General features: G+C 44.3%; 3 protein-coding genes across 4 annotated transcripts; 2 read left to right on the top strand and 1 right to left on the bottom strand.

The window, feature by feature from the left end:
* The first annotated feature begins 17,829 nt into the window (after nt 1-17,829).
* LOC136544736 (protein Rf1, mitochondrial-like) lies at nt 17,830-23,118 on the top strand. 2 transcript variants are annotated; one of them, XM_066536798.1, is made up of 4 exons: nt 17,830-20,135; nt 20,855-20,891; nt 21,019-21,179; nt 22,500-23,118. In XM_066536798.1, exon 1 carries the CDS (start codon nt 18,075-18,077, stop codon nt 20,061-20,063), a length of 1,989 nt encoding a protein of 662 aa, XP_066392895.1. In that variant the 5' UTR covers nt 17,830-18,074; the 3' UTR covers nt 20,064-20,135; nt 20,855-20,891; nt 21,019-21,179; nt 22,500-23,118. The 2 variants fall into 2 exon arrangements, with proteins under 2 accessions (XP_066392895.1, XP_066392896.1); XM_066536799.1 differs by having other exon boundaries at nt 21,080-21,179.
* A 532-nt stretch (nt 23,119-23,650) lies between these two features.
* LOC136542940 (myosin-binding protein 7-like) lies at nt 23,651-24,418 on the top strand. Its single transcript, XM_066535548.1, has 2 exons — nt 23,651-24,133; nt 24,191-24,418. Exons 1-2 carry the CDS (start codon nt 23,651-23,653, stop codon nt 24,416-24,418), a joined length of 711 nt encoding a protein of 236 aa, XP_066391645.1.
* Nucleotides 24,419-24,431: 13 nt separating this feature from the next.
* On the bottom strand, nt 24,432-24,861 carry LOC136542941 (calmodulin-binding receptor-like cytoplasmic kinase 2). Its single transcript, XM_066535549.1, has 2 exons — nt 24,728-24,861; nt 24,432-24,642 (listed from the first exon to the last, which is right to left on the bottom strand). The coding sequence occupies exons 1-2, from the start codon at nt 24,859-24,861 to the stop codon at nt 24,432-24,434; spliced, it is 345 nt and encodes a 114-aa protein (XP_066391646.1).
* Between the last annotated feature and the right edge of the window lie 2,261 nt (nt 24,862-27,122).

The following is a 27,122-nucleotide window of genomic DNA, read 5'->3' on the forward strand; positions in this document are numbered from 1 at the left end:
GGATCTATTTGGAAAAAAAAAAATCAAAGCAACATATTTGCACAGAGTTATACATTTCAGCAAACATATATTCAGATAGATCTATTTGGAAAAAAAATCAAAGCAACATATTTGCACAGAGTTATACATTTCAGCACAAACATATATTGTATTTTCCATTCTATGGCATGGCCCACATTTCTGCACATCAGATCATGTAGAAAACAGAGTGTTTGTAATGGCAGTTCTACCAATCTACCAGCCCAAATCAGCATAAATCAAGAATAACTCTGTTCCAAAAAAAGTCAAGAATAACTCTAGAATAAAACCTAATTGCCACATCCATCAAGCATTCAAACTCTCATATTCTTTGTGTGAAGGAACATGGAAGGAAGCCAACTCACCAGCGCAGCGGCTGAGGTAGCAACTTCCTTTTGTTTAGCTTCTTGTTTGTCAAGAGGAAAATGTTACTTAATATATTTTTTAAACTAAATCTACGTCAATCTTAGCAAACCTCCTAGATGCTTCAGAGATGTGATCAACTAAGAAAGAAGCCCGAAACAGAGTCAAGTGTTAGACTCCGACTACAATTTCAGTGTTTACATCCTATAAGATAGACAACGACCAGAACCCTAGGGGAAACTTACTAACCATCATTCCTGAAAGAAATGTTGCTCCCACAACAAAGTCATTCTTGAACCCTAGGGACAACATACTAAGTATAAATCATAGGCAAGATGGCACGCAGCAGAACAGAAGAACTGAAACTGTACACAGCCTCGCACTCACCTTGGCGACAAACAAGAAGGTTTTAAGTACTATGAGCATCAAACAACTAATTGATATATGAGCGTGTGTACGTTTTAATTCAAACAGCTAAAAATTTGACATAGACAGTACTCACAGGTATAATGATCATCTACCAAGTTTCCATCAGTATTGATAGGATCTTGCACTTTGGCACCATCCAGGGTCCTTACGCTTAATCCTATATATTTTGGAATATTAACACCTCCAATTGCACTGGATCGTGCATTTTGGCACCATCCAGGGTCCTTACGCTACAGTTTGACTTTAGTCCTTGCCTCTAGCCCATGGGCTTGCTTTTCAAGCTACAGTTTTGCTTGCAACATGCAGGAAAAAAAATAGGAACTTGAATCAACCTAAGAAATCTAGAAAAAAAATGTGCATTGAAATATAGGTTCATGACAATAGGAATTACTCCTCTTGAAGCATATAAATATGCAAGCCTAGTTACTTACAATGGGCACTGACGCATCTTAAAATTAAAGGAGGGGACGGTTGATGTCCATACAAAATTAAACTAACACGAATCTATGACAGCTGATTTCAAATAAATTTTGGTGACTCTTCAATGATCATGCAGACAATAAAAGGAAAAGTGCAAAGATGATCAACCAGGTAGGCATTCGGTCATGAAACAACCATTCTTAGATTGATGAATGTCAGACAACGATTTGCAAAACATAGATAGATCAGCAATACCTAAGCGAAAATCCTAACAAGGCCATCAATTGTAGCAGCTGTTAAGCTGCAATTTCTATCATACTAAAAATCAACACGGCATCGACATAAACTAATCTTCTGAAATTGGCATGGTAAATTTGGTCCCAAGAAACATGCGACTGGCAAACAAACTTTGTAATCAAAGTTATAAAGGAAGCAACTCACCTGATTATGGATGCGCTTTCCGGTCTGTATTGCTATACAACCCAAGTGCCTCTGTTCACAGTCCATTCTGCGCGTGCAATTCAATCATCGTGTTCTAGGACACATTAATGTTGTTATCAACTTATCATTATGTCCTTTCATTCACCAGTCAACTAAAAAAGACATAAACTAATAATAATACGCCAATCATAAACCAAGGAATAATACACATAAGGCGAGGGCTTGCGAGGCCGAGGATGTCGCACGGGCGGACGAATCTGGCCAGGGCGATGGAAGGCTGATGTAGGATCTCGCAATGATTTGGATGGATTAGTGGTGCCTCGGATCCATCACACGGGGGTGCGGTGATTGCTGCGGCTTTCCGTTTTTAGAGCGACGCGACGATTCCTTGTGCGCGGGCGGAAGGCGGGGATCCCAGGGGAGAGGCAGAGCGACGCGACGAAGTGAATGTCGCAGGAAACGGATGTCTTACTTTTGTTCTTTTTATAGTCGTATATATATAATAAGATGTAATAATAATATATAAGTAGCGTACCTATGCATTGCTACGGAACAACAAAATTTTTTAATAAAAACACACGGATCGCACGATAAGATAACAATACTGTGAAATTAAATACCGACGTTAAAGTAACATTTAATCCAAAAAGTAAAGTTCATAAAATTAACAGTGTCACGGAGAGCACGGCGTCACAGGCTCACAAACTCTACTGTATAGACCTTTCCGTTATGCAACTAAGATAATATTTTATATCGGCAGGAAGAAATCTCCAAATCCATTTCTTTCGTGCGCCAATAAATCCAAGAATAAGTTCCGCCGCATCTCCATACCATCATGTACATAGGTTTGGATATATATGCTGTCACATGGATAATACTGCGTGTCTTGAAAAATCTCTCGTAACCTTAAAAGAAAGTATGTTATACTCACCGTATAAACCTTTTTCAACAATTACATTGCAACACCACTAATTACAATACAACAGCACATATGACGTGAAATATACATTGTATGACATCTAAAATTCTTTTTGATAAAACTGACCAAAAGTTCCTTGAAAGACTAAAATGATGGCGGACACCATATGCTGTTGTAACCCGTGCCAGGCCACCTCGGCCGAACCCCCGGCGATCTGTTCGCAACAGCTTCCCCGCCCCTCGCCCGAACCACCTCCGACACCGGCAGTTCCAGGTAGCCGCCCATGCACCGCCCCACTCGAGCCGCCCCACATCAGCACTCACAAACAAACACAAACCCACGCACCCACTCAGCAAATATTTAGATTTAACAAATTTACCCCTTCAGATAGCAGGAAAAATCTCAGCACCAGCCATGTTAGCACTGTTGTAAATGATGAGGCATATCAATAACACCTAGAGATCTTAAATGCGTGGTTGTTTAACAGATACGGAGTATGTAATTGTATCACAAGCGAAGATATGAGTACGGATTCTGAATAAAATGACTCTAGATTGCAAAAGAACAGGTTAAACTCAAGTAGGTGGCGTAGTAATGACATAAATGGTGGTAAAACTGATGCTTGGATAGATAAATGACCATAGAGTGCAAGCAGTATATACTAACTTCAGTGCTGTTGTTGGCCCTATAATAGGTATGCTGGATTTTGAAAAAAAAAACTGAAAAGAGACTTCTGAATGAAACATGAACTATACCAGACGACCCATTACTGTAGTATGGACAGTATAACATTGCCCACGTATTAAATCAAATATTTAGCTATACCAGTGGGGATTTGTCACATTGCACATTTCATTCATACACATAATTGAAATTGTGTAGCACACCGAAGCACAAAAAAAGATATAAGATTTATCTATTTCTCAAAATATCTAGCATGGAAAGAAATGTTATCCATCTTGAAAAAACATGCCAAGATAATAACCTCAACGGTCAACGCCTGATCAAATACATGATATTAGTGAGGGTATACATGACAAAACAGTCAGGAGAAGAAATATATTGTAGGAAGTACAATACATTTACTAAAAAACAGCTTACAAGAAACAGGAATGTTTATTCAGGAAGAGCATGCCAACAAAATATTAAAAAAAAACAGATAACCTAGATCTCTTTTGGGAATGTTGCACTAAACAACATTGTCCACCTGACACCTAGAAGTGGCATGTTTATGGTTGAAAACGGTCGGGATATATCCCGTTCCGTTCCGCTCCGATTTCTACATTTAACCCGATCGTATTCGTATTTTCGGACAAAAACGGAATCGGTACGGAAAACGGAACACGAAATTCGAAATCGGGACGAAATCGGTTTGGGCCCTATCCCGATCATTTTCGCATATCCTGTTTTTATTTCGGGATATCCTGTATACGCAAAGCGGACATTCCGAATTTACTTCTTACCCAGCCGGCCAGCCCAACTCGAGCAGCCAGCGACTGGAGCAGCCAGCGGCCCAGCCCAACAAAGATAGGGTTTACTTCTTACTGTCTTACCCAGCGGCTGCCCCCTCCCCCTCGACGGCTCGACGCGAGATGCGAGACGCGCCCCCGCCGCCGCCCCTGCCCGCCTCCGCCTGGCCTGGCCGGCCGCCTCCCCACCTCGACGCGACCCCGCCCCCGCCCCTGCCCGCCTCCGCCTGGCCTGGCCGGCCGCCTCCCCACCTCGACGCGACCCCGCCCCCGCCCCTGCCCGCCTCCGCCTAGCCTGGCCGGCCGCCTCCCCACCTCGACGCGACCCCACCCCCCCCCCCGCCCCCAGCTGGCCGGCTCCCCGCAACGCGAGGCGGCGACCCCGTCTGCAGACTCCAGAGAAGTTGACGGCAACGTCGAAGACAATGGCGCCCACTGGAGAAACTCCTTCTGGATCGAGAGGCGGCAGGACCAAGACCAAGAGTGTGCGCAAGCTTATGGAGCCGCCGTCAGGCACGCCACCACTTCTTCCTTGTCCAGGTACTGAGGAATTCGTAGCTAGCAAATTCTAGAGACCTTAACTAGCTTACCTCAACATGAATCTAGTAATTTCTATTTCTATTGAGAAAACTATGATATGTAACCAAAAAAAGAACCAAGGCAGTCGGTATCACCTTCTAGAGACCTTAACTAGCTTACCTCAACAAGTATGCAACCATATATCTGACGGAAGAAACTCATTTACTAAATGTTATACCCTGACAAAGCTGTGCTGAAACACTTGATGTCAAAAGAGTCCCTCTAAAGCCTTCCTCAATCTGCAGTATATCACCATTCAGTGCCGGTTCTATGATTTTAAGGGCCCTCCGGCGATCTCGTCGTAACGGCTCCTCTTGACCATGTATAAAATATTATAATATATAGGCACCAATTTTACTTGTAAAACGAAAGAAAATTCAATAACATATTTTTAATTTTATATGTCTGATAATTATCAAGAAACAATATAGATTAAACAATATATTTATAGATGTATGATAATTATCGAGGAACAATGTAGATTAAAAAGTAATATATTCATTTTCTTTTCTCATCCATGACAAATGTTTCTTAGGTAATATTCTAAAATTATAACACCTAAATTAGAAAAAAAAATATATGACTATATGCGTATAAAATACTAGAAGTCTAGAATCCTATACAAATAATTAATTTGGATTAAAAATAAAAAGGGAAAAAACACCTTGGGCCTAAACAACTGATCGGTGATCGCAATTCGTAAGAAGCCAAGAATCAAAATGTCATCGTCGTGGAGCCCTACATGGTCGTCGTCCTCGTGCGCCGTGTCCGTGTCTCCAGTAGTCTAGCTCTTTGCGGCGGCGCGGCTCGCCAGCTCCGCGTGTGTAAGGCGCACGTCGCGAACTCACGATCAGAGTGTGCTGTGTGCAGCGTGACTCCTCGCATCCTCTCTACCCGAGGGCCGTGGAGAAAGAAAACTGAAAAGAAATGCCGATGTTGTCTTTTTGGGCTGCCTGGCCAGTTTTATGTCTCTCTTCTCATTAGTTTACTAATACCTAATGGACTATAGGACCTGAGGGTTTGTATACCTAGGCTTGGGCCCCTCCTCCGCTTGAGCCCTCGGCCGTCGCACCTGGTGGCCTACCCCTAGGGCCGGCACTGTCACCATTCTGCTCTGTCAGAAATGATCTGGCACATCATATTTGCTACTGCACCTGCTATGTCACGGTTCTCAAAGATTTCAGAGTCTCTGACCCAAAGAACATCCCCAGGAAAAATACTCTTGATAGCAAGTACCACTAAACAAGTATCTGCCGTCCTTGAGGATCTTGGCCCCATCCTTCTCGATCTCGAATGTGTGCTGCTTTTGTTCTTTATATACACTTATAGCATTCTTCGTGGGCTGATGGAATACATGGTTCTTAATAGATCAGATTCCTGCTAATGCATAGCTGTTCCATTTTTTATTTCAAGAATCTTATGTTTACCAATGCCCTTGTGGTTCATATATGTGTTATTTTTTTTACTTTCTAAGTTTCAGAGTTTTCAATGAAAAATATTTAACCAGAATTCTGGTAGTTGTTAACCGCAATATGGCAGGTTGATGATTTAGCAATGTTTTCCTTTTTTCTTATCAGGATCTACAAGTAAAAGGCTTGCATCTCAAAAACCTAGTGCTAGTCCTAGTTCTAGTCGAACTCCAGCACCACCATCTGCAAGGGGTTCTTCAACACCAAGTGAAACTAGCATTACAAATGTGGGCACCAGTGGCAGCAGCGCAACTCCAATTACAAATCTAGATGTCCAGATACAGGGTGATGAAGCTGCAACTCCAATTACAAATCCAGATGTCCAGATACAGGGTGATGACCTAGAGGAAGATGAAGAGGATGACGAAGACCAAGAGCAAGCTCAACTGACTGGCAAGAGGAGGAAGAGGTGCACATCAGCAGTCTGGAAGTACTTTACAAAGAAAGTTGAGGTTGTAGAGGTGAATGGACAGAAGTATGAGCAGTTGTGGGGATACTGTAACTTCCCAAAGTGCAAGCAAAGGTACAGCTGAAGGAAACCATGGGACAACTGGGTTTAAGAACCATTTGAAGTCGCAACACAGTATTGTAAAAGGACAGCAACAGCTCAAAGTTGGTAAGGACCCTGGTACTGAAATTACTCATGTTCAGCCCTACAAATATGACCAAGAAGTTAGTTTGCAGAAATTAAATTTGGCAATAACCATGCATGAATATCCTTTCAACATAGTTGAGCATGAGTATCTTGTTGATTTCATAAAGTCTCTCCGTCCTAATTTTCCGATTAAGTCACGTATCACTGTTAGGAAAGAAATAATGGATAAATATTTGGAAGAGAAGGAAGTTTTGTATGCGTACTTGAAAACTATGCAGTGCCGCTTTAGTGCAACCATGGATATGTGGACCTCATGCCAAAACAAAGGATACATGTGTGTCACAATTCACTGGGTAGATGATGAGTGGCGTATGCAGAAGAGAATTATTGGTTTTTTCAATGTGAAAGGAAGGCATACCGGTGCAAAGCTGTCAGAAACATTTACTGAAGTTATGGTTAATTGGTACATTGAGAAGAGATTGTTTGCCTTGACTTTAGATAATGCTAGTTCCAATGAAGTGGCTGTTCATGATATAATTTCATATCTGAAAGATAATGATAATGGCTCTCTAGTTTGTGATGGGATCTTTTTTCATGTTAGATGTGCCTGTCATATCCTCAATTTGGTTGCTAGAGATGGGTTGAAAGCAATTTCAGCAACAATTACCAAAATCAAATCACTTGTGTTAGCTGTGAAAGGATCTCCATTACAATGGGAAATGCTTTTGAAGTGTGCCACTGAATCTGGATTGGACACAAAGAGGGGTATCTCAATGGATGTGTCGACTAGGTGGAATTCTACCTATCTCATGCTGAGAGATGCTTTGTACTACAAGCATGCTTTTGTGAGGCTGAAGTCTGCAAATCGTCGTAGGTATGACAAAATGTCTCCCTCACCTGCTGAATGGGACAAGGCATTTACACTTTATCAATGCTTGAAGAAATTTTATGACCTCACTGAAATTCTGTCCGGTACTTCATATCCTACTGCAAATTTGTTTTACAAAGGTTTCTGTGATATAAAACTCATGCTTGATGAATGGTGCTTTAGTGATGATGCCACAATTAGTGCAATGGCAATTGCAATGAATGAAAAGTTTGAGAAATATTGGCAGCAGTCCAACATTGCTCTTGCTGTAGCTTGTTTTCTTGATCCTAGATATAAGAAAAAGCTTATTGAATACTACATGAGGAAGTTCTATGGTGATGAGTATCAAGTTAAACTTGATGAGTTTGTTAGTGTGATAAAGAAGTTGTATCAGTTTTATGCTAGTTCGGCTAATGCAACATCAAAGAAGAAAAGTAGCAGAACTGGACCTAGTAATGCAACAGATATAATAATGGGGGATGTAGATGAAGACCTTGAAAACTTCTTATATTCTGCAAGTGAACCTGGTATGGTTGAGTCAAATGAGTTGGAGAAGTACATGGCCGAACCTCTTCAGAAAATTGTTGGTGAGTTTGACGTCTTAGCTTGGTGGAAGAACAAGAGGGAAGACTATCCTATCATTACACAGATTGTTCGTGATGTGATGGCCATACAAGTATCGACTGTTGCATCTGAGTCTGCTTTTAGTGCTGCTGGTCGTGTTGTTGATCCCTACCGTAATCGCCTTGACCCTGAGATTGTAGAGGCATTGATTTGCACCAAAGATTGGGTAGCTGCAGCAAGAAAAGGTGATGATCTGTACTTCTGTACATACTTTTTAGTTACAAACTTATATTTGTACTTGAAAAATGGACTGATTTCATATCTTTCTTTTTGTATTCAGATTCTAAATATGTTGGATCAATTGTGAGTGATCTTGAAGTGGAGGCATTGTCTACTGCAATGGCTAATAAGCTTAAGCTTGAGGTATATTTTCATTTGGTCATTTTAGATTATGCATATCTTTACTGGTTGTTAGTCCTTTCATTGATCCTTACTGACTGTTATACTGCTTTTCTTCACAATGGCAACTTGCCAACTTGCAGCAGGAAGAAATCAATGAGGGGAATGAAGAGGAAACTGAGGAACTAGAAGACATGGGAAGTGCTGCTGAAATATAACATGTTGGCTAGCCCAAATGTCTCTAAATATTTAGACCTGTTGCCTATTTATCAATTGTCATGGTGAATTGGTGATTTGTGTATCAATGTATGTGTACAAGTGAATTGTGCATGACCATGTGTGGTTGTGTCGGTACTGGACTGTTGGCATGTTGTCATGCTCAACTAAGTTCTACGGGCCGGTGTTTCCATTTTGCTTTTCGTATTCCGACCGTGTTCGACATGTTCCCGATCGAATTAGTTCGTTTTTGATATCCCGTTAGTTCGTTTTCGTGTTCGTTTCCGACCTTCCCGAATTCGATTTCGTTTTCGTATTGAAATGTAAAAGTGAAAACAGTATTGGGGTTATCCCGACCGAGTTCGACCGCTTTCAACCCTAGGCATGTTCATTTGCTCAACAGTTCTTCTAACTGTGGTTCAAAACCCATACCAAGCATTCTATCTGCCTCAACAAGGGCAAAGTAACAAATTGCCTGCAAAGATATTCTTGTCATTTCCATCAAATCAGCTAATCGGTCAGGGGTAGCCACAAGAATGTCAACACCCCTCTCGAGATCTCTTAACTGCAAATTAGAATATATATTTAGAAAATGATACGAATTTAAGAAAATAAGTAATGGTCTAAGGTTCAGGCATTCGGTTCTTTGAAAGAAAAGGTTCAGTCATTCGATTCTTCGAAAGAAAAGGTTCAGCCATTCCGAAATAGATGTGTGGAAAATATATTATTCTAATATTATGATTCCCTTCATCCGCAGTGTCCCCGCCTCTTCCTCGCGTTTCTCCTCACCTTAGCACGAACCCCTGGCCTGATCTTTGCTCCATCCCGTTCCGGCAGGCTCCTCCTCCACCTCGCTACTCACCGCTGCAGGGACCTCTACATGCTCTATTGCTTGGGCTCCCCGTACTTGGAAACTTCAGTATTAAATATGTCATCTTTGCAATTGTTTGAAGGCTTGACATGCATGTGATATAATGATCTGTGTCTCTCTGCAGCACAGGACGAAATTAACAAAAAAACATAAAAAAGAAAATGACACCATGAGATCAGTGGGAGGATTCGTTTGTAAGAAGTAAGAACAGGAATGTCAAGTAGCTGGTTAAACTCAAGTAGCAAAAGAACAGGTTAAACTGAAGTAGCTGGCATAGTAATGACATAAATGGTTGTAAAACTGATGCTTGGATAGATAAATGACCATAGAGTGCAAGCAGTATATACCAAAACAATGCGTTCAAGCACTCTCCAGAGTTGTCTCTAGATGTCAATATTCTTCTCAAAGGGAGTCAGGACAAGCTTATCATTCTCTTCCAATCTGATAGGAGATTGATCATCAGTCTTGTACATTTGTGCATATGCACATAAAAGTTTATATCACCATAATAATTGATTCCTCGACCTTTTAGAACTAACCATCTCTTTGAATTATCAATTTGCTTCATACAGGATTGGTATACCCAGGCCACCCTTCTTCATATTTTAGATAATGCAACATGCCTTCAACCATATGCCCCGGTATTGAATTATGATCCAGTTTAGTATGCCTTTGACGCTTTGAAACATTGTTCCATTAGTATCTGCAATTAGTAACTCAATGAGATGTAGGCAATTATTCAATTCAATACAAAAGACTTGTAATGAATATACTATAATTCTAGTATACTATAATGGGACCATCATACTTATCTTGAAATTGCAACAAAGCTACTCACCCTTTCTAGAACACAAGTAGTTACAGGAGGCAAGCAAAATTTCAATGCAATTTAGATTTCAGAACTCGGTGTTGTGTATAGAAGAAGGGATAGACAGTGTAGTCAAGCAAGACGCATCTCTTTCTAGTTTATGTAACTTTTTCAGTGACTTTGGAATAGGAGATGATCCTTGCAGACGGCTTCCTAAGGCCAGTCTCAGTAGGGGTTTCATCTCCTAGTTTCCAACACACCCATATTTTGGAAACAGTGTAGAAGAGTTTCATCCCCATGAAACTCTCTCTACTCCCATGAAACTTTTATCTTCTCTCTCTTCATCATGACAGTGCCATGTCAGCATATTTAATGCCTATGAAACTCTATGAAATTCCCATTGAGACTGGCCTAAGCTGCCATAGCCCCTGTGCATAGTCAAGTTTTAAATAGTATTAGGAGATGATGTGTACCTGTACCCACATGTTACAAACAATTTATGCAAAAGGAAAACTTAAAATATGGAGGTATTCATGTGTTCTTTGTTGTTTCCCAACTGTCCAGGTAGATTAAACCAAGTCGTATGAAAAAACATGTGCCAAAAATTATGAACAAGCTGCACTGGAAGTCTGGAACACATGTTTCTTCCATAGATTCATGAATAGATGCTAATTTTGCTCACCTCTTATCCTGCTTGATGTTTTATCCCACTTTATGTCTACCAGGTTGCATAAGTCACAGTTCGTGCTTTACTGCATAAGAACAGAAGATGAGTCAATGTGATTACTACAACTGATGTCAAAGATCAGTGAATGAGGAGCTTCCAATGATAACTATATATTCTTGCAAAATAAAGTATCCAAACCTTGCTAGGAACTTAGTACTGCTTGATTAAAGCTTGCTGTGCAACCTGGGTGAATTAGGAAAAACCTGCAGACAAGGCAAAAGTCATGTGATCGGTAAACCGCAGTAGCACTCACATGTAGGGGAAATAAGATATTCTAGAAAATAATGTATCCAGACCTTGTTAGGAACTTAGTACTGCTTGCTTAAAGCTTTTGTGCAACCTCGGTGAATTAGAAAGAAAAAAAATCTGTAGACAATGCAAAAGGCTTGAGATCTGACAAAAGTCTTAAAAAATATAAACTTTACACATTATTAAAATATGTCAAATATCATGTAGCTAGTAAAACCATGGGTACAAGCAGATCAAGTACGATTTAATTGTCAGTGATCGAAAGTGGCCATCGCTAAGTTACTGTAGCATATAAAGTGCAAACCACATGAACAGGTAAAAAAATTAGGAACACCATAAAGGTCCTTTGTTGCGTTGTTGTACCGATCTACAGTCACACATATGTCAAAACTGAACATTCCGAATGAAAAGGAGATATACATAAAAAAAATAACTACAAACACATGATGTTTCTAAATCCATTCATGGATCAAAGATCTGCATCCTCATGGGAAAGAGTATGGAAAGAAAGAGGGAGATACCTCAGTCAGGTGCAGGACAGAGGAGACTTGAGTACGGAGGGCACCCCTGCTGCAGGCCAAGATGAGATGCATGTAGATTGTAGATTGGAGGACTGCTGGCATGGAGGCAACGTGAGGATTGGCGAGCAGGAAGGCAACGACAGGAAAAAAAACACTTTGGATTTGGCTGATGGCGAACGAGGGGGCGGGGGAGATCAGGTGTGGCCCGCGGCGAGTGGTATTTGTAGGGAAGGGAGCGAGCGCCTGCGGGACCGTGCGACGTGGGATCGCACGCAGGCAGGACGATGAGGCGAAGTTCGATTGTCGCACCGAAAAAAATGTCCACTCTTTAATCTTGTAGCTGTGAGAGAGTGTGAGAGACATATGTAGGAGATTCCGGTTGTCATTCCGTTTTTTCTCTTGGAACGGAACGTTCGGTACCGGTCCATTCCGGCGTACCGTTCCAAAGTTATATTTTTTTTCAAAAAAAAACATAGTAAACATAATTGCACAAGAGATTATTTGTATTTGTATTCTTATTGATTGTAGCTAAGGCCAGACATTACCAACAATACACAGCAGGCCCAACGTGTAGCATTCATAGGCCCATGAAGCGAACACGCAACCCACAGCAAGCAGTCTTGGCCTCCCCTAAAAAAAAACAAGCAGTCTTGGCCGGTTCGCCCTGCTCCTGCCTTATCCATTCAATCGACGCCAGCAGCCCAGCACCCAGCAGCATAGTTGAGGGGGCGAGCTGCCGGTCGCCGCCGCCGCCATGCGTGATGGGCTGCTCAGCTGCTGTCCTGCCGTGCCGCTGCTGTGGGGCGTGCTGCGAGCTTGCGGCTGCTCAGCTGCTGTCCTACCGCGCCATTCCTCGTCTGAATCGCGAGCTCTCGTCGACGCCAACACAGTTGTTGCATCTGAATTTTAGTTCCTTTTTAGCTCTTAAATGTTTTCTTGGCCGCTCTTCTACTGCATGCGTGATTGAAAATACAGATATTGCTTCAGTTTCTACGTCAACTGGTCCGCTCTTCTTCGATTTCTTGTCGTACTGCGTGTCATGTGTGGCCGGTACCGGAACTGGCGGTAACGCCAATGTCGCCCGGAACGAGCGAGATTGACCGAAATGGGCGGAATGGCCCGGTATTAGGCCCAGTACGGGATGGAGCGTTGTCTGTGCCGGTCTAGAATTTTTTTTTATTTTTAACACTTTTTATAAACTAATTTTAAATTTAACACTATTTAATTAGTGGCGCGGCGCGGCAGCCCATGCCACGTCACCGGTCAGCGCCTCGGTCGTCGCCACGTCATCCCTCTCGCCGCGCCACCATGCATAACGCGGCACATACGTTTCGCCGCACCATGAAAATAGGCGCGGCTAAAAGTGTTAGTTTTGAAGAAAAAAAATAAACAATGTTAAATTTAAATTAGTTAAAAAAATGTTTTAAAAAAATCCCAGTCTAGGTGGCGGAACGAGATATACCGGCCATTCCGGCCGGTACCAGAATGAAATTGATGACTATGGGGCTGTTGGCTGGTCTGAACCAGACCAGCCAGCTGATTCCCCTCTCAGGGTACTGTTCACCGAACCAGCCAAACAGTGTTTTCCTCTCACAACAAACCAATCAAAACAGTGTTTTTCAGCCAAGTTTCAGACCAGCGAACGGGGCCTATGACTTCAATCCCTCTCACTGGCGAGGGAGATCCTGCTGGACCCCCACGTCATGCAACTTCACTTCACAGTAATCGGCCTGTGCTGTGACGTCCCAACGGGGTCGCTCGAATTTTTTATTTTTCAACCCTTTTTAAAAATATATTCATAAATAGGCCCCTGGTGGTTTAATTTTCGTTTATGGACCCTGACCTCGGTGCCATGGCTTTTGGCGTCGAGAAAACACGTCTCGGCGTCATGGCCAATGGCGCCGAGGTCTTAGCGAGGCGTCGGACGTGGCGGTGACTTGGTGTCGACGTGGACAAGGCCTCGACGCCGAGCTGTTACCCTATAGATCTTGGCGTTTGAAATTAAAATAAGTATAATTGTTTCGAAGAACATGCAACAACGTCATTGCGGTTTAGCTGGTTGGGACGCACGCGACTTAGCTCAAAGGCCTGGGTTTGAACCCCAGTGCTGAATCTTTTTTTGCTATATTTTTATATATCTCAGTTGTAGTCTAGTGTGTTTTATAATATTTGTAGTAGCTCCGGACTTCATATATAAAACAAAAGGAAGAGTGAAACATCGCTTGATTAAGTAAAAACACCCGGCAGGGGATACGGAGTTGGGTGCGGATCCAGGGGGTTTCAGAACAACAGGAAGAGCGTAACAGAGCAGGGGACGTGGAGGACAAATAAAAAAAAACTTACATAATTCAAATTTTAAAATGTACTTGTCTGATCAATGGCCAGCAAAAATCAGAGGGGAAAGTACCTAAAAGTACCTCTGGTACTTAGCAATCACTGTAGCAAAGCTCTTATTTAAAATCCAAATCATGGCAGCACCAAATTCATCTAATCTGCTTTTACTTAATCAAGCAATGTTTCACTCTTCCTTTTGTTTTATATATGAAGTCTGGAGCTACTAAAAATATTATAAAACACTAAAAAGATTTAGCGTCGGGGTTCAAACCCAGGTCTTTGAGCTATGTCGCGTGCGTCCTAACCAGCTGAACCATAATAATGTTGTTGCATGGTTTTCGAAATAATTATATTTGTTTTATTTCAAACACCAAGATCTATAGGATAACAACTCGGCGCCAAAATCTACGGCGCCAAGATCTATGGCGCCGAGGCCTTGTCCAAGTCGGCGCCAGGTCACCGCCACGTTCGACGCCTCGCCAAGACCTGGCGCCGAGACGTGTTTCCTCGGCGCCAAAAGCCATGGCGCCGAGGTCAGGGTCCATAAACAAAAATCAAACAACCATGAATCTATTTGTGAATATTTTTTCAAAAAAGGGCCGAAAAATAAAAAAAAATCGGCGGGGTCGCCCGTCGCTGTACGCGCAGATTTTTTTCCACGCGCAGAGGACGTCCTACGGCGTACGTTTGTTTGTACGTGCCGCTGTGTGCGCCTGGGGAGGGAGCAAAGGTAATTTGTGGAGCAAGAGCAACAAAGGGCAATGTTGCTACACATCCTCATCTCGCACCTACGGTTCAAACCGCTGAAACCGTGAAACCAGCCCAATCCAACCCGTAGCTTTTTGCTGCTGCTGCTCTGTGGAAACACATGAAACCAGACCAACCAGCTCTAAAACCGCCATCTAGGGGGGCTGGTTTCAGTAACCGGGCAAAACCGAGAGACGAGACCATGGATGAACAGCCCTAGCATCACGACTTGGCACTGGTGCAATATGAGGTCCAGTTTGTGTCACACCTCAATCCGGAATTTTGAATTTTGGGCGTGAATATAATACATAAATTAAAATAAATTATTTAATGGTTTTTATAAAAAAATGCCAAGCTTTAATTAGTTTGTTGCTCAATGGATAAATGAAAATGGCTTCAAAAAAAATTTCCAAATTATTTTTCCTAGGGTGTTGCATTTATGTAGATTTCATTATTTTAATTGATTGAAAAAGGGATTTCTAAAAAGGTTCGATTAGGCCACAAATAGGGTTTTCTTCCCCCCCCCCCCCCAAAAAAAATATTCAATTATGTTTCAAAAGTAGTTCTCAAAATGGGTTAAAATATATGTTTCAATATTAAAGTAACGCTTGTTTTGTTCATAAAACTGAGTACTATAGTTTGTCAGCGCTCCGCATGCTCCACTCCACGTGAGAAGCCACGTAGCCAAGCCAAATACCGCCGCTTTGCCTAGCTCCATATAGGAAGCACTCTTCCAGCTATCCCTTTTGCACTACGTGTGGTCGTGAAAAAACCCGTTATTCACTGATTGCCAATCAGAGGCATAGTTTGGCAGCGACGGACCCTCTGCATCATTGACAAAGGAGGCGAGGTAGCCACTCGTCCTGAGGCACTTGACCTCGACGGACCCTCGCTCTAGCCTCCACGCCCCTCTCTAACTCGCCTCTCCACCCACACTCCTCTGCGCTGTCCAGCTAGAGCCAATGAGGAAGTGCTATCAAATAGTTTTTTTCGGGTGGGAGCGAGCAGAGCCGGAGGAGAGAGAAACATGAGTTGGAGCCATTGGGAAATGGGGGGAGAGAGAGCTACCAAACTGGCCCTGCGACAATGGCGGTCGCGATCGAGAGCTTGGCTTAGCTGTCTGGCTGCACTAACAGAGGGGCCCTGGTGGCTGCTGCCACCGTCCCTCAGGGCATTGTCATCGGGAATAAGACATGCTAGCTATAATCACCGAGCAATATATGATATGGTATTGTACCTACATATGTACTGTGCTTCACCACAGCCAGTGATCTAGGTACCATGTCTTCATCATGATTTCTAATGTGATCTATTGGCTCTATGTACTCTTGGATTTACAACACACTATATACACCTTCAATTATGTTTTTTAATTGCTTATTTGTTGGGAAGGATAGGAGTTCAACGAGGACGCAACCAGTGGCGGACCCAGGAATTTTCTAGAGCCCGGATGAATATAATAATGGTGAATAAGTTCATATAAATATATCGACGACCACTCATATAAATTAGATTGTGCACACGTCAGTAATTCAAAAGCTTGTGGTAAGATTTATTAGTCTTACTAAGATGAAGCAAATATTTTGAACACTAACCTTATACAAGTGAGCCATTTTTTGTGACAAAATGGTGGCAATTTGTTTCTAGAAAACAAACAGGCCCTATCACACTAAAATTAAGTATACGTTATACTCCAAAAAGAAGTCCAGTATACATTATGTAAGCTCAAAGGTACGCGCCAGCTGTATTTTTTAAAGTCTTTGAGTTTTGAAACCACCGAAGAATGATAATTTTACTAAGTAGTAGAAGTTAAAAGTCAATTATTAACCTGTACTAGTACATCATGATAGCTGAGTTTCTGCTACATATATATCACTTCGTGAGACTTGAGAAGCAGTAATATGAGTGATTGATTTAGTAGAGCCTACTAACCAAAGGTATAGTACAGAAATGCAGTGCAACTGTGGTCGCCAGGAAAGGCATCCTCACGTCTGTCAGCGAGACAGCCCGGGCAGGCGCCCAGGGTCGCCGGGCCCTGGATCCGCCCATAGACGCAACGGTGTATTTATAGAAGTCGTTGATGTTAGACTTAAGCTATTGATGGGGTTAAAAGGTCATGTCTTTTAGGGGGGGATGGCAAGGCTGTGTTTGCTTCTACATACCTTAGGTGTTGTCTTTGTTGTGGGTTACTGTGTGGCTACTTGTCCTATTTAAGAGTAGGTTGTTGTCAATATACCTTAGTCGTCGTAATTGCATATTTTCTATTTTTTTTTGCTATAAACTCTTTTCTGGGTTGCTGTTTGTCTAGTTTGGACCTTCTTTTCTATTAATACAATTCACTTCTCTCTGGTTGGTATAAAAACTATTATTATTCTCACTGCATGTGGTTGATTACTATTTTGAACTAATAAAAAAAATGAGACGACAAGCTTCTTTTGCATGATATGAGCACGAGATCAACATCAACATGAGAGGAATTTGTGGTAATAAATTCAACATTATTCTATAACCTTTTCAAAAAAAGAAAACATTAATCTATAAAGTATTAACAGAAATTAAAGTCAAATATACAATTCATGGTCGACTTCTCTCTTTATTTTCCTGTTCATTTTGACTTTTTCAGTTTGTTGTTGACATTTTAGATCCTCAAATCAGTATTTCCTCGGTTGCCACTCTGTACATAACGCCTCAAATTGTCTGGCGCTCAAATTAATTTTCTATTTTCCTTGAAGATTTTTTTTTCCAGATTTACTTGGTCAAACGTGGAAGCCCAAAGAAAACATGCCAACCTGGTGGCCCACTCCCAGGCACGTGATCAGTACTCCCCCAAGCACGCGAAGGCAGCCACCAGAGCCCTGCCGCCACCGCGAGTACACCACCGAATCCTCGACGCCGCCGCCCGCCGCCGCCGCCGCCGCTTCCAACTATTTTCGATTCGTTCCCCATTCTCACACCAGCACACCGCCACCGCCGCTCTGTGCGGACCATCCCAAGAGCGAGCTGCATTTGCCACCGAACCGGAGGGGAATCGGAGGCGCGAGGCGTGGATCCAACCGCCAGCGCCGACCATGTCGAGCCGGACGCGCCCGCCTTGGTTGAAGAAGCTGAAGCGGATCATTGGACGGCGCCTCCGCTCGGGAAGTCTCACCCCTGAGGCCGCGAGCCTACTCTGCGACGAGGTGCTCCCATCGATCCAAAGGCATTCCCCGCCGCCGGCCGTTTCGGCAGCGGCGGACGTGTGGAGGGCCGACCGCCGCCCTTCCTGGGAGCTGGAGCAGTTCATCGGGAAGTGTTACCGATCCGGGGGCCTCGGCCCCGAGGACGCACTCGATCTATTCGACGAATTGCTTCCTCGAGCGAGGCCCGGCTCCGTTTACGCCCTCACCCAGCTGCTCACCACCGTCGCTCGCGCCCCGGTCTCCTCCACCGTGCGCGAAGGCCCTGCGCTCGCCGTGTCCCTGTTCAACCGCATGGTCAAGAAGGTGGCTCCAGACATAGCTACCTACGCAATCGTCATCAGCTGCTGCTGCGGTGCAGGATGCTTGAATCTCGGCTTCGCCGCATTGGGCCAAATCATTAAGACGGGATTGAGGCCACAGGCCATGACCTTCACGCCCCTGCTCAGGACCCTCTGTGCTGAGAAGAGGACGAGTGATGCGGTGAATATTGTGGTCAGGCGGATGCCTGAGCTCGGCTGCACCCCCGATGTCTTCTCCTACACCACACTACTCAAAGGGCTATGTGCTGAGAAGAAATGTGAAGAGGCTGTCGAGCTGATCCACATGATGGCTGAAGATGGAGACAACTGCCCACCTGATGTGGTGTCCTATAACACTGTAATCGATGGCTTCTTTAAAGAGGGTGAGATACGGAAAGCTTACACCCTGTTTCATGAAATGCTTGATCATGGGATCCCACCAAATGTTGTGACCTGCACTTCAATCATTGATGGCCTATGCAAGGTTAAAGCAATGGACAAGGCTGAGGAGGTCCTTCGGCGGATGATTGACGAACATATTATGCCTAATTGTACTACATATAACAGTCTGATCCATGGATACCTCTCTCTTGGACAGTGGAAAGAGGCAGTCAGAATTCACAAAGAAATGTCTAGAGATGGGCAACGGCCAAATGTTGTTACTTACAATATGCTGATAGACTGTCTCTGTAAATCTGGATGGTGCGCAGAAGCTAGAGATATCTTTAATTCTATGATTCAGAGCGGTGAAAAACCCAATGTTTCCACCTATAGAAGTCTGCTTCATGGGTATGCTACCGAAGGCAATCTTGTTGAAATGAACAATGTCAAAGATTTGATGGTACAAAATGGAATGCGACTTGACCTTCATGTCTTCAACATACAGTTGTATGCATACTGTAAATGTGGAAGGCTAGATGATGCAATCCTTACATTTAACAAAATGCAGCAGCTCGGATTGATGCCAGACATAGTCACCTACAACACAGTGATAGATGGGCTTTGCAAGATAGGCCGGCTGGACGATGCAATGTCCCAATTTTCTCAGATGATTCATGATGGATTGTCTGCCAATATCATAACATTTAGAATCCTAATTCATGGTTTTTCTATGTACGGCAAATGGGAGAAGACTGAGGAACTATTTTATGAGATGATGGATAGAGGCATTCCTCCTGATGTCAATGTGTTCAATGCAATGATAGACAAGCTATTCAAAGAAGGAAAGGTTACAGAGGCCCAAAAACTCTTTGATTTGATGCCCCTTGCAGGTGTGAAACCTGATATTGTTACCTATAGTACAATGATTCATGGGTATTTCTTAGCTGGTGAAGTGGACGAAGTGATGAAGCTCCTTGATGATATGCTCTCGATTGGCTTGAAACCCACTGCTGTTACCTTTAATACTTTACTTGATGGCATGGTCTCTATGGGATTGAAACCTGATGTTGTTACCTGTAAGACTTTGATTGATAGCTGCTGTGAAGACGGTAGGATAGAGGATGTATTAACTGTGTTCAGAGAAATGTTGATCAAGGCAGATAAGACTGATACTATAACGGAAAATATAATTTCGTGAGTAATATTTTGGATTGGATGAACTGCCATTGGGATGGAACTCAACCTGAAGAAGACCAAAAGAGGGAAACAGGTTCTTAATCTTAACTAGGACGCATTATGTTGTGCTTAATTTTACATGAAGATGATTTGGATGTGTCATCAGTCTGAAGAAGTTACAGTATGGTTTCTTATCTACCCAGTAGTATGTATCTTGTAGGTCTTCTTGTCTTTGTAAATTTTAGTGTTTCGTTGTTGCAAGCTTGATCTTTTGTGAAGTATATGTATGAGGGGATTCCTTGCAATGACGGTCCTTAACCTTTATTTTTCTTAGAACCGTAGCCTTGGTTTGTTTGCTGAAGAAACTGTTCTTTTCACCTTTCTACTCTTGAGGAGTTGAAAACCTGTTCCTTAGTCTTATGATGAAGTCAGCTGATTGTAAAACATGTGTATACCAAGTATACACCTCTTTTCACTGTTTCAATGTGGTATTTCCGCTCAAACCATTAGAAGTTGTTACACCAGCAGGAGTGTGTTCATACATTTGGGAAAGCATATCTACAAGGATGCTTACAGCACAAGTTATTACTTCAATTCCAAAGTGATCTTCCTCAGGTTCTAAGAGCTAGTTAAAGGCTTAAAGTAAGGCATTGAAAGCATACTAACTGCTACAACATGATGACATAACTATGATGGACAAAGTTTTGTGCGCAAATTTTGAAGGAAAACACCCTTCCTCTATTGAATTGGCCATTGTTTAGTTTGTAATAGCGCTCAGGCTAATACTGGTTGTGACTTTTGCATGAACTTCAGGTATGAGCAGCATGAATTGGAAGGGAAGTTATTCGAGGTATGGAAATTTTGGTTCCATTTTTTGAGTTATTCATTAGAAACTTGCATTGTGAATTATATGTAATGAGTAGCAGGCTTTGTTAAACCATTGGAGACACTGATGCGTGTGTATTGCTTTTGTTCAGCTCAAATTGTTATCATTGTCAAGTGGGAGGCATGCATTCCTAATTTGAGTGCTATTTTCAGGAGGTGACTTGGATTTTGCTTTTGAAAGTATTGCAGCCTTCTCAGACAATGGGGAGAATCAAGGGTATATTTTCCTGCTGCAAAGTGTCGAAAACATCAGGTAGGCTGTCTCGTTCCTTACATGAACTGACGTGCTAGTATTCTGTCCCCTGCTTTTCTTAGAGCTGCACTTACCTTACAACCCTTGCAAAAATAGCAGATAAAATTTCCCCTTTTTTTTAATAATATAGGAATTTGTTCAGTTCTACTCTGGTTTGGTCACTTTCTTTTTTTCTGGAGCTTTTCCTGCATACGAATGTCATTTCAAAGTACCTCCTCATTTCGTTTTGCATACACTGACTTGTTGCCTAGTTTGGTCGCCGGGCGAGCGCTCGCCTTGCCTCGCTTGGCAACAAATCAGAGGTAGATAGCTGTTTGGTTCTCCAGCAACCTTGCCTCGTTATCTGTGTTTTCCAGGGTTTTCTAGCTGGCCAATTCGGCTCACCTCCGCTGGCAAGGCTAGCCTTGCCCCGCGAAGCGAGGCTAGGTGATGGAGCAAGGCATCTAAATGTCCCAAGTTTCTAAGATTCTAACTAAGGCATCATTTGAGTATTTGACTCTTAACATTGCGAGTCTGTCTCCTAAAAATATTGCTCCTCAAACATTAGAGTCTGACCTGACTTGGATAAAGGACAGTTTATTGGGTCATACTGTAATCCGACAAGGTTCACTCAATGTTAGAGCAGATGATTATCCTGTTAACAGTTTGTTTTGATCTCTCCATTTTTGGATGAATTTCTTTATTCTTTTAATGGCTCAAAGCTTGCTCTTTAGAGCTGAAGTTTCTGATTTGTAAAAAGCAGCTTGCTTCTCTGGAGTGGAAGCTTGATGCACTTAAAGCACAAGCTACCACCATGACCCAGGGAAAGAAGTCCCGGCTCATGTGGGAAACTGCTACTACAAGAGTAATTCACTACTTGGTCCACAGGTTATTCATCCGTTTGGTGTTGTTTTCTTATGATGTTGTTTTATGTCAAGCCATACCAGTTAAAACTGAAGTTTATGCTTCTTTATGAGCTGTTTGGTTCTTTCTGATAGGAATTCATTCTCGAACTTAACAAAAGAAGAGTTTGCTCTCTGTTCTGACTTTATAACTATTTATGAATGCAATTCTTGGATACTTCCTGCAACCACCCAGGAGTTGTCAACTTTCATTCAGAAGCTGGCAATCCTGTTTCGCTTAACATTAGAAATGCAAATAATCTTATCTGATTGCATTTGCTTGCATGGACATGCATTATCGTTTGATACTTCCATTTTGACTTGCATATACATGCAAATGGGGGTAATTGTCTAGGGCACACCTTAAATCATTTACGATGGCTGATTATTTGAAATCTCATGTCAATCTTTTGAATGCATAGCATTTTGTTCCTTTCAGATATTGGGGTGTACCTGTCATACTGAGACCCTGCAACCTTATGGGAGCAGTGCCCTAGCTTGTACCAAGGAAGGGAACTAAAATGGTCCTCTAAGAAGTTTGGGGAGGTGTTTTTGCTTTCATAATCTTGCCATTCCTCTTGCAAGTTGGTCTGCAATCTCTCTCTCCGCAGCCGGACGAGCATTGATGAATGGAGGTCTAGAGCTGAGGCTTTGGTTGAGGGTCAGGCTCGAAAAGTGCTGAACTCCGTCATCCTTGGTGCACGGATAATTTGGAAACATTGCCGTTGATTCGTGGTCGATGGTGCCTCCCTTAACCTGGCTGCGGCTAGTCTTTCTCTAGGGAGGAGTTGTATTTTTGGGGGGCTGACCGGGGCAGGGGCATGTTTTTCCTCCTTGCCCTTGTGCCCAGTAGTGGTCACTAGGATGGCCTTATTCTGTATTTTTGTTCCATTGTATATGTACTGCAGGATTTCTTACCCTCGTTTTACATGTAGCTTTTCCTGCATGTTCGTGAAAGAAAAATCTTGCCATTCCTATATTAGCTGAATTTATGTTTAGGAATATGAATGTACAATTAAAAAACTCATATTTGAACATACATATACAATGGATATTGAAGGCCCTTTTTTCAGAAGGAAAAGGTTCCAGCATTGTTTACATTGTGAGATGCATACAGCCTTATTAAAGATATGAAGGCACGCCGAATCGGCGGCCTTCTAGGATGTCCACGTCAGTTCTTTTTGTTTGGTGTGTTAGATCGAAATTTCACGGCTCAGATGAGACGCGTCTCAACCGGCCAGGTGAAGCAGGTGGCCGCATCAAATGAAGCAGGTGACGATGGATTGTCGGCATGCATGGCCGGTGCCTAACGCGTATATGCATGGCCGGTGCCTAACACGAACATGCTGCTGGGGCCGTCCTCGCTTTGCACGCATGCATCACTTGTCGATTTGTGTGCACCCTGGCCCCATCCCGTCCTCGTTTCCGGTTCTCATCCCATATACCCATCCCCATCTCCATTTCTCAGCCGCCTGCGCGGGTGGCAGAGCTCGGCGCGACACGCGCTCCCAAATCCAAATGAGAAAAGGCTCCGCGTCTGCCTGCGCCTCGCTGCGGTTTCCCCGAATCCTTTGGCCTCCCGCCGCCGCCATGGACGACGACCACGACCACGACCAGGACCCCGACGCGTCGCCATCGCCGGCCGCCGGGGAGCGGTGCCCGTGCTGCTGCTCCTCCTCCTCGTCGGTCGTGCCATGGCGGCGGCCCGTGAAGCGGAAGCTGGGCGCGGAGAAGGGGAAGGAGAGCGGGGAGGCGGGGGACGACAAGGCGGGCCCCGTGGCGCGGGTCGAGGCGGAGGGCGAGTGCGCGGCGCTGCGGGAGGCGGTGGCGTCGGCACAGTCCGCAGCGTCGGCGCTGCGGGCCGAGGTCGAGGAGGAGCGCCTCGCCGCGGCCAACGCCGCCAGCGAGGCCATGGCCATGATGCTCCACCTGCAGCGCGAGAAGGCCGAGGTCCAGATGGAGCTCGGCCAGTTCCGCCGCTTCGCCGACGAGAAGATGGCGCTCGACGCCACCGACATCGACCAGCTCCGCGCTCTGCTCGCGCAGCGCGCGCGCCGCCTGGTGCGCCTCCGCGTGAGGCTTCGCGAGTACAGGCTGTAGTTCCTCCACCTCGGCATCCCGCTTCCCGAGGGTGAGGGCGAGGACCTCGTCGCGCAGAGCGCCGCCGTGGAGGAAGAGGACCTCCTCCTGCTCGAGGGCGAGGACGGCTACGTCGATGGTGATGGCGGGTACTACCCTGAGCTCCGCTGCAACGACGGGGATTACTACTATGAGGACGGGCAGGAGGAAGAGGATGCGGTTGCCCAGCGTTTTTCAGCCACCGAACGGGCCCACTGTCGGCGCTGCCGGTGGTGGTAGCTCGGTCGGAGAACTACGGCGTGGCATTGGCGGCGAGCATGTCCCGGTACGTCTTCCTGATGGCCCATAGCGCCCTGCAGCAGTCGCTCATGGCGGGCATGTCCTGTCGGACGGGGGCCATGCACCGGAACGCGAGCTCCAGCACCATCTCCAGCGTGCGTTCCACGGCGAGCGTGCGGGCGAGGTGCGGGTCCAGCACAGCGGCGGAGGCGCCGCCGATGAACCTGCCCATGGCCCAGCGCGCGTTCCACGGCGGGCGTGCGGGCGAGGTGCGGGTCCAGCACATCGGCGGAGGCGCCGCCGATGAACCTGCCCATGGCCCAGCGCACGGTGAGGCGCTCCTTCATCTCGCGCTTGGTCTCGATGGGGCGGCGCGCCGAGGCGAGCTTCACGAGGAGCACACCGAAGGAGTAGACGTCGTTGCGGTCCGTGAGCTGGCACATCTTGAGGTACTCCGGGTCCAGGTACCCCGCCGTGCCCTTCACCTGGGTGGTGACGTACGTGGACACCCTGAGAGGCCATGGTGCACAACGCCGCGCTGCTCTACTCGGGCTCCTGGGACCGCACGCTCAAGGTCTGGCGCATCGCTGACCTCAAGTGCCTCGAGTACATCCGCGCCCACGACGACCCCATCGATGGCCACCGAAGAGATCCGACCGCCACCGAAGCACACAAGCAGCGTCGCCAGGGAGTGAGGGCACACCACTGAATCTCGGGAGCAGAGGCAATGGCGAGGTTGGACCCATACGAGAACAACGGCGGCACGCCGTCACCAGCGCCGACTACTGCGTCGTCGCCGCCGACACCCGCCTCTCCGTCGGTTACAGCATCCTCTCCCGTGACCACTCCAAGATCACCCAACTGTATGTTTCTGAGCCTCTCTCTTGCCGTCCGTCCCATGTATGTATTGTTGATTTTAGAGTCCATACAGACTTGGGTCGAATTCGGTAGCTTTGAATTGAGATCCCACTCCCCGGCTTTGGGTTCGGTTAGTGCTGTAGGGCCTCGCGTGTGCTTCCAACTATGATTTGTGCCTCCTCTGCCACTGTTTCATTACGGCTGGAAATCAGTTATTCTATTCTGAAATTTAGTGTTCAGTATTCAGTTCGTTGAGAATTTGCAACACTTTAGGCTAAACTTCACTGCTACTAATCTGGTCACAATTTCGAGTGCCTCTGGATATGTTAATGGTCTTCAAAAATATTTAACCACAGCTTTGAATTTAATAAGTTGTCAAAATTACCATTAGTCGAATTGCATGTGTTCTAAAGACGGAGCTTATAGTGGTGCTATCATGACCTATAGTATTTTCTGTATGAATATAAAGAAACTCATATAATGGTGCTATCAGGATCTACCGTGTTTTTGAGCTACATTGTGGGAACAGAACAAAATATGGCGCCTAGTCCTAAATGGGATTTGTATTTATAGATGAAAAAAATGATTAGACCAAAACATCTATCATTATAAACAAATTTTAGAAGTAACCATCATATAATATTTGTTTTGGACTGCAGCTTGGTGATTTTAACATTCTCTCGGCAAATTTTCTTCCAAAGTGAACCTGCCTTATTTTTATAGTCACAGAAACGCCTCTCTAATATTGTCACTGAATCGATGTGATGATTTGCTAATGTTCTCTCTGTTTCCTTGCGAACAGGGCAGACAAATGTGTTTTGGCCTCGTCTGGGTTCCAAGGTGATATCAAAGCTTTGCAGAAGGCTCTGGCTACTAAGGAACAAGTAAGTCACTAAGGCTGTTGATTCCTTGAGCTGTTGAACTGGTTGTGAGACCTCCGTTAAGGTTATTGTGTTTTTGCGGTTGACCACATCAACCTTATTATATTGCAATAACGTGATATTCAGATGAATTATATGTTGAGTGTTGACCATGCCATGTGTGCCATTTTTCTCTTAAATTTTAAAACTGAGAGGTCATGTATCCTAAGAAAGAAAACTCTGTGCTTGAACTTTCCCTGAGAAAAGGCCCACCAGTTCCTAAGAATGGTGCATACGTGGCATACCCTGCGGCTCCGCCACTGTTGCCACGGCTAAGCTTAGTCAAGTCATCAGGTGTAACGAGCCACACTTCTTGTGGCGGAGAATTTGGACTCCACAAAAGTGAAGTGTAACGCGCCACACTTCTTGTGACGAAAACTTTGGACTCCACAATAGCGAAGTTGTGGCTATAAAATAAATCTACAGCATGTGAGACGGTGCTAAGAAAACATGACAGCTGAAGTGGTCAAACAGTTTAAAGAATCAAAGACTAAAGATTGCTCGGCGAGTTTGCCCATGAGCCCATGAACCAAACAAAGTCCATTTAGGGGCTGCAAAACTCTTATCCAATTATTTTGCTTGTAGAAAACGAAGAGAGAACATCCAACCGTTCAACCCAAATATTAAATGACTACTAGAATTGTTCAAAAAGAGTTGACCACTGCTCCATCCAATCCAAATTAAAGATATGAAGGCACGCCGAATCGGCGGCCTTCTAGGGTGTCCACGTACGCACTTTTTATTTAGTGTGTTAGATAAAGATTCCACGGCTCAGATGAGATAGCTGAAGCAACTGCACCCATTAAATAAAGTACGGCTTCATGCTGATTGTATGTGACACGCAAATGGACGGTGACGCCTAGCAGAGGACAGGAGATTCTCGACATGCATAGTCGGTGCCTAACTCGTGGTGGTCGGTACGCATC

The sequence above is a fragment of the Miscanthus floridulus genome, chromosome 3, assembly GCF_019320115.1.
Source record: "Miscanthus floridulus cultivar M001 chromosome 3, ASM1932011v1, whole genome shotgun sequence".
In the NCBI taxonomy this organism is placed as follows: domain Eukaryota; kingdom Viridiplantae; phylum Streptophyta; class Magnoliopsida; order Poales; family Poaceae; genus Miscanthus; species Miscanthus floridulus.

Excerpts from the sequence above, each read along its gene's own strand:
- LOC136544736 (XM_066536798.1), top strand. The coding sequence starts at position 18,075 with ATGTCGAGCCGGACGCGCCCGCCTTGGTTGAAGAAGCTGAAGCGGATC.
- LOC136542940 (XM_066535548.1), top strand. The coding sequence starts at position 23,651 with ATGGACGACGACCACGACCACGACCAGGACCCCGACGCGTCGCCATCG. Across the intron at positions 24,134-24,190 it reads GCCGCCTGGTGCGCCTCCGC|GGTGAGGGCGAGGACCTCGT; the intron begins GTGAGGCTTCGC and ends CCGCTTCCCGAG.
- LOC136542941 (XM_066535549.1), bottom strand. The coding sequence starts at position 24,861 with ATGTGCCAGCTCACGGACCGCAACGACGTCTACTCCTTCGGTGTGCTC. Across the intron at positions 24,643-24,727 it reads GTGCGCTGGGCCATGGGCAG|GTTCATCGGCGGCGCCTCCG; the intron begins GTTCATCGGCGG and ends GGCCATGGGCAG.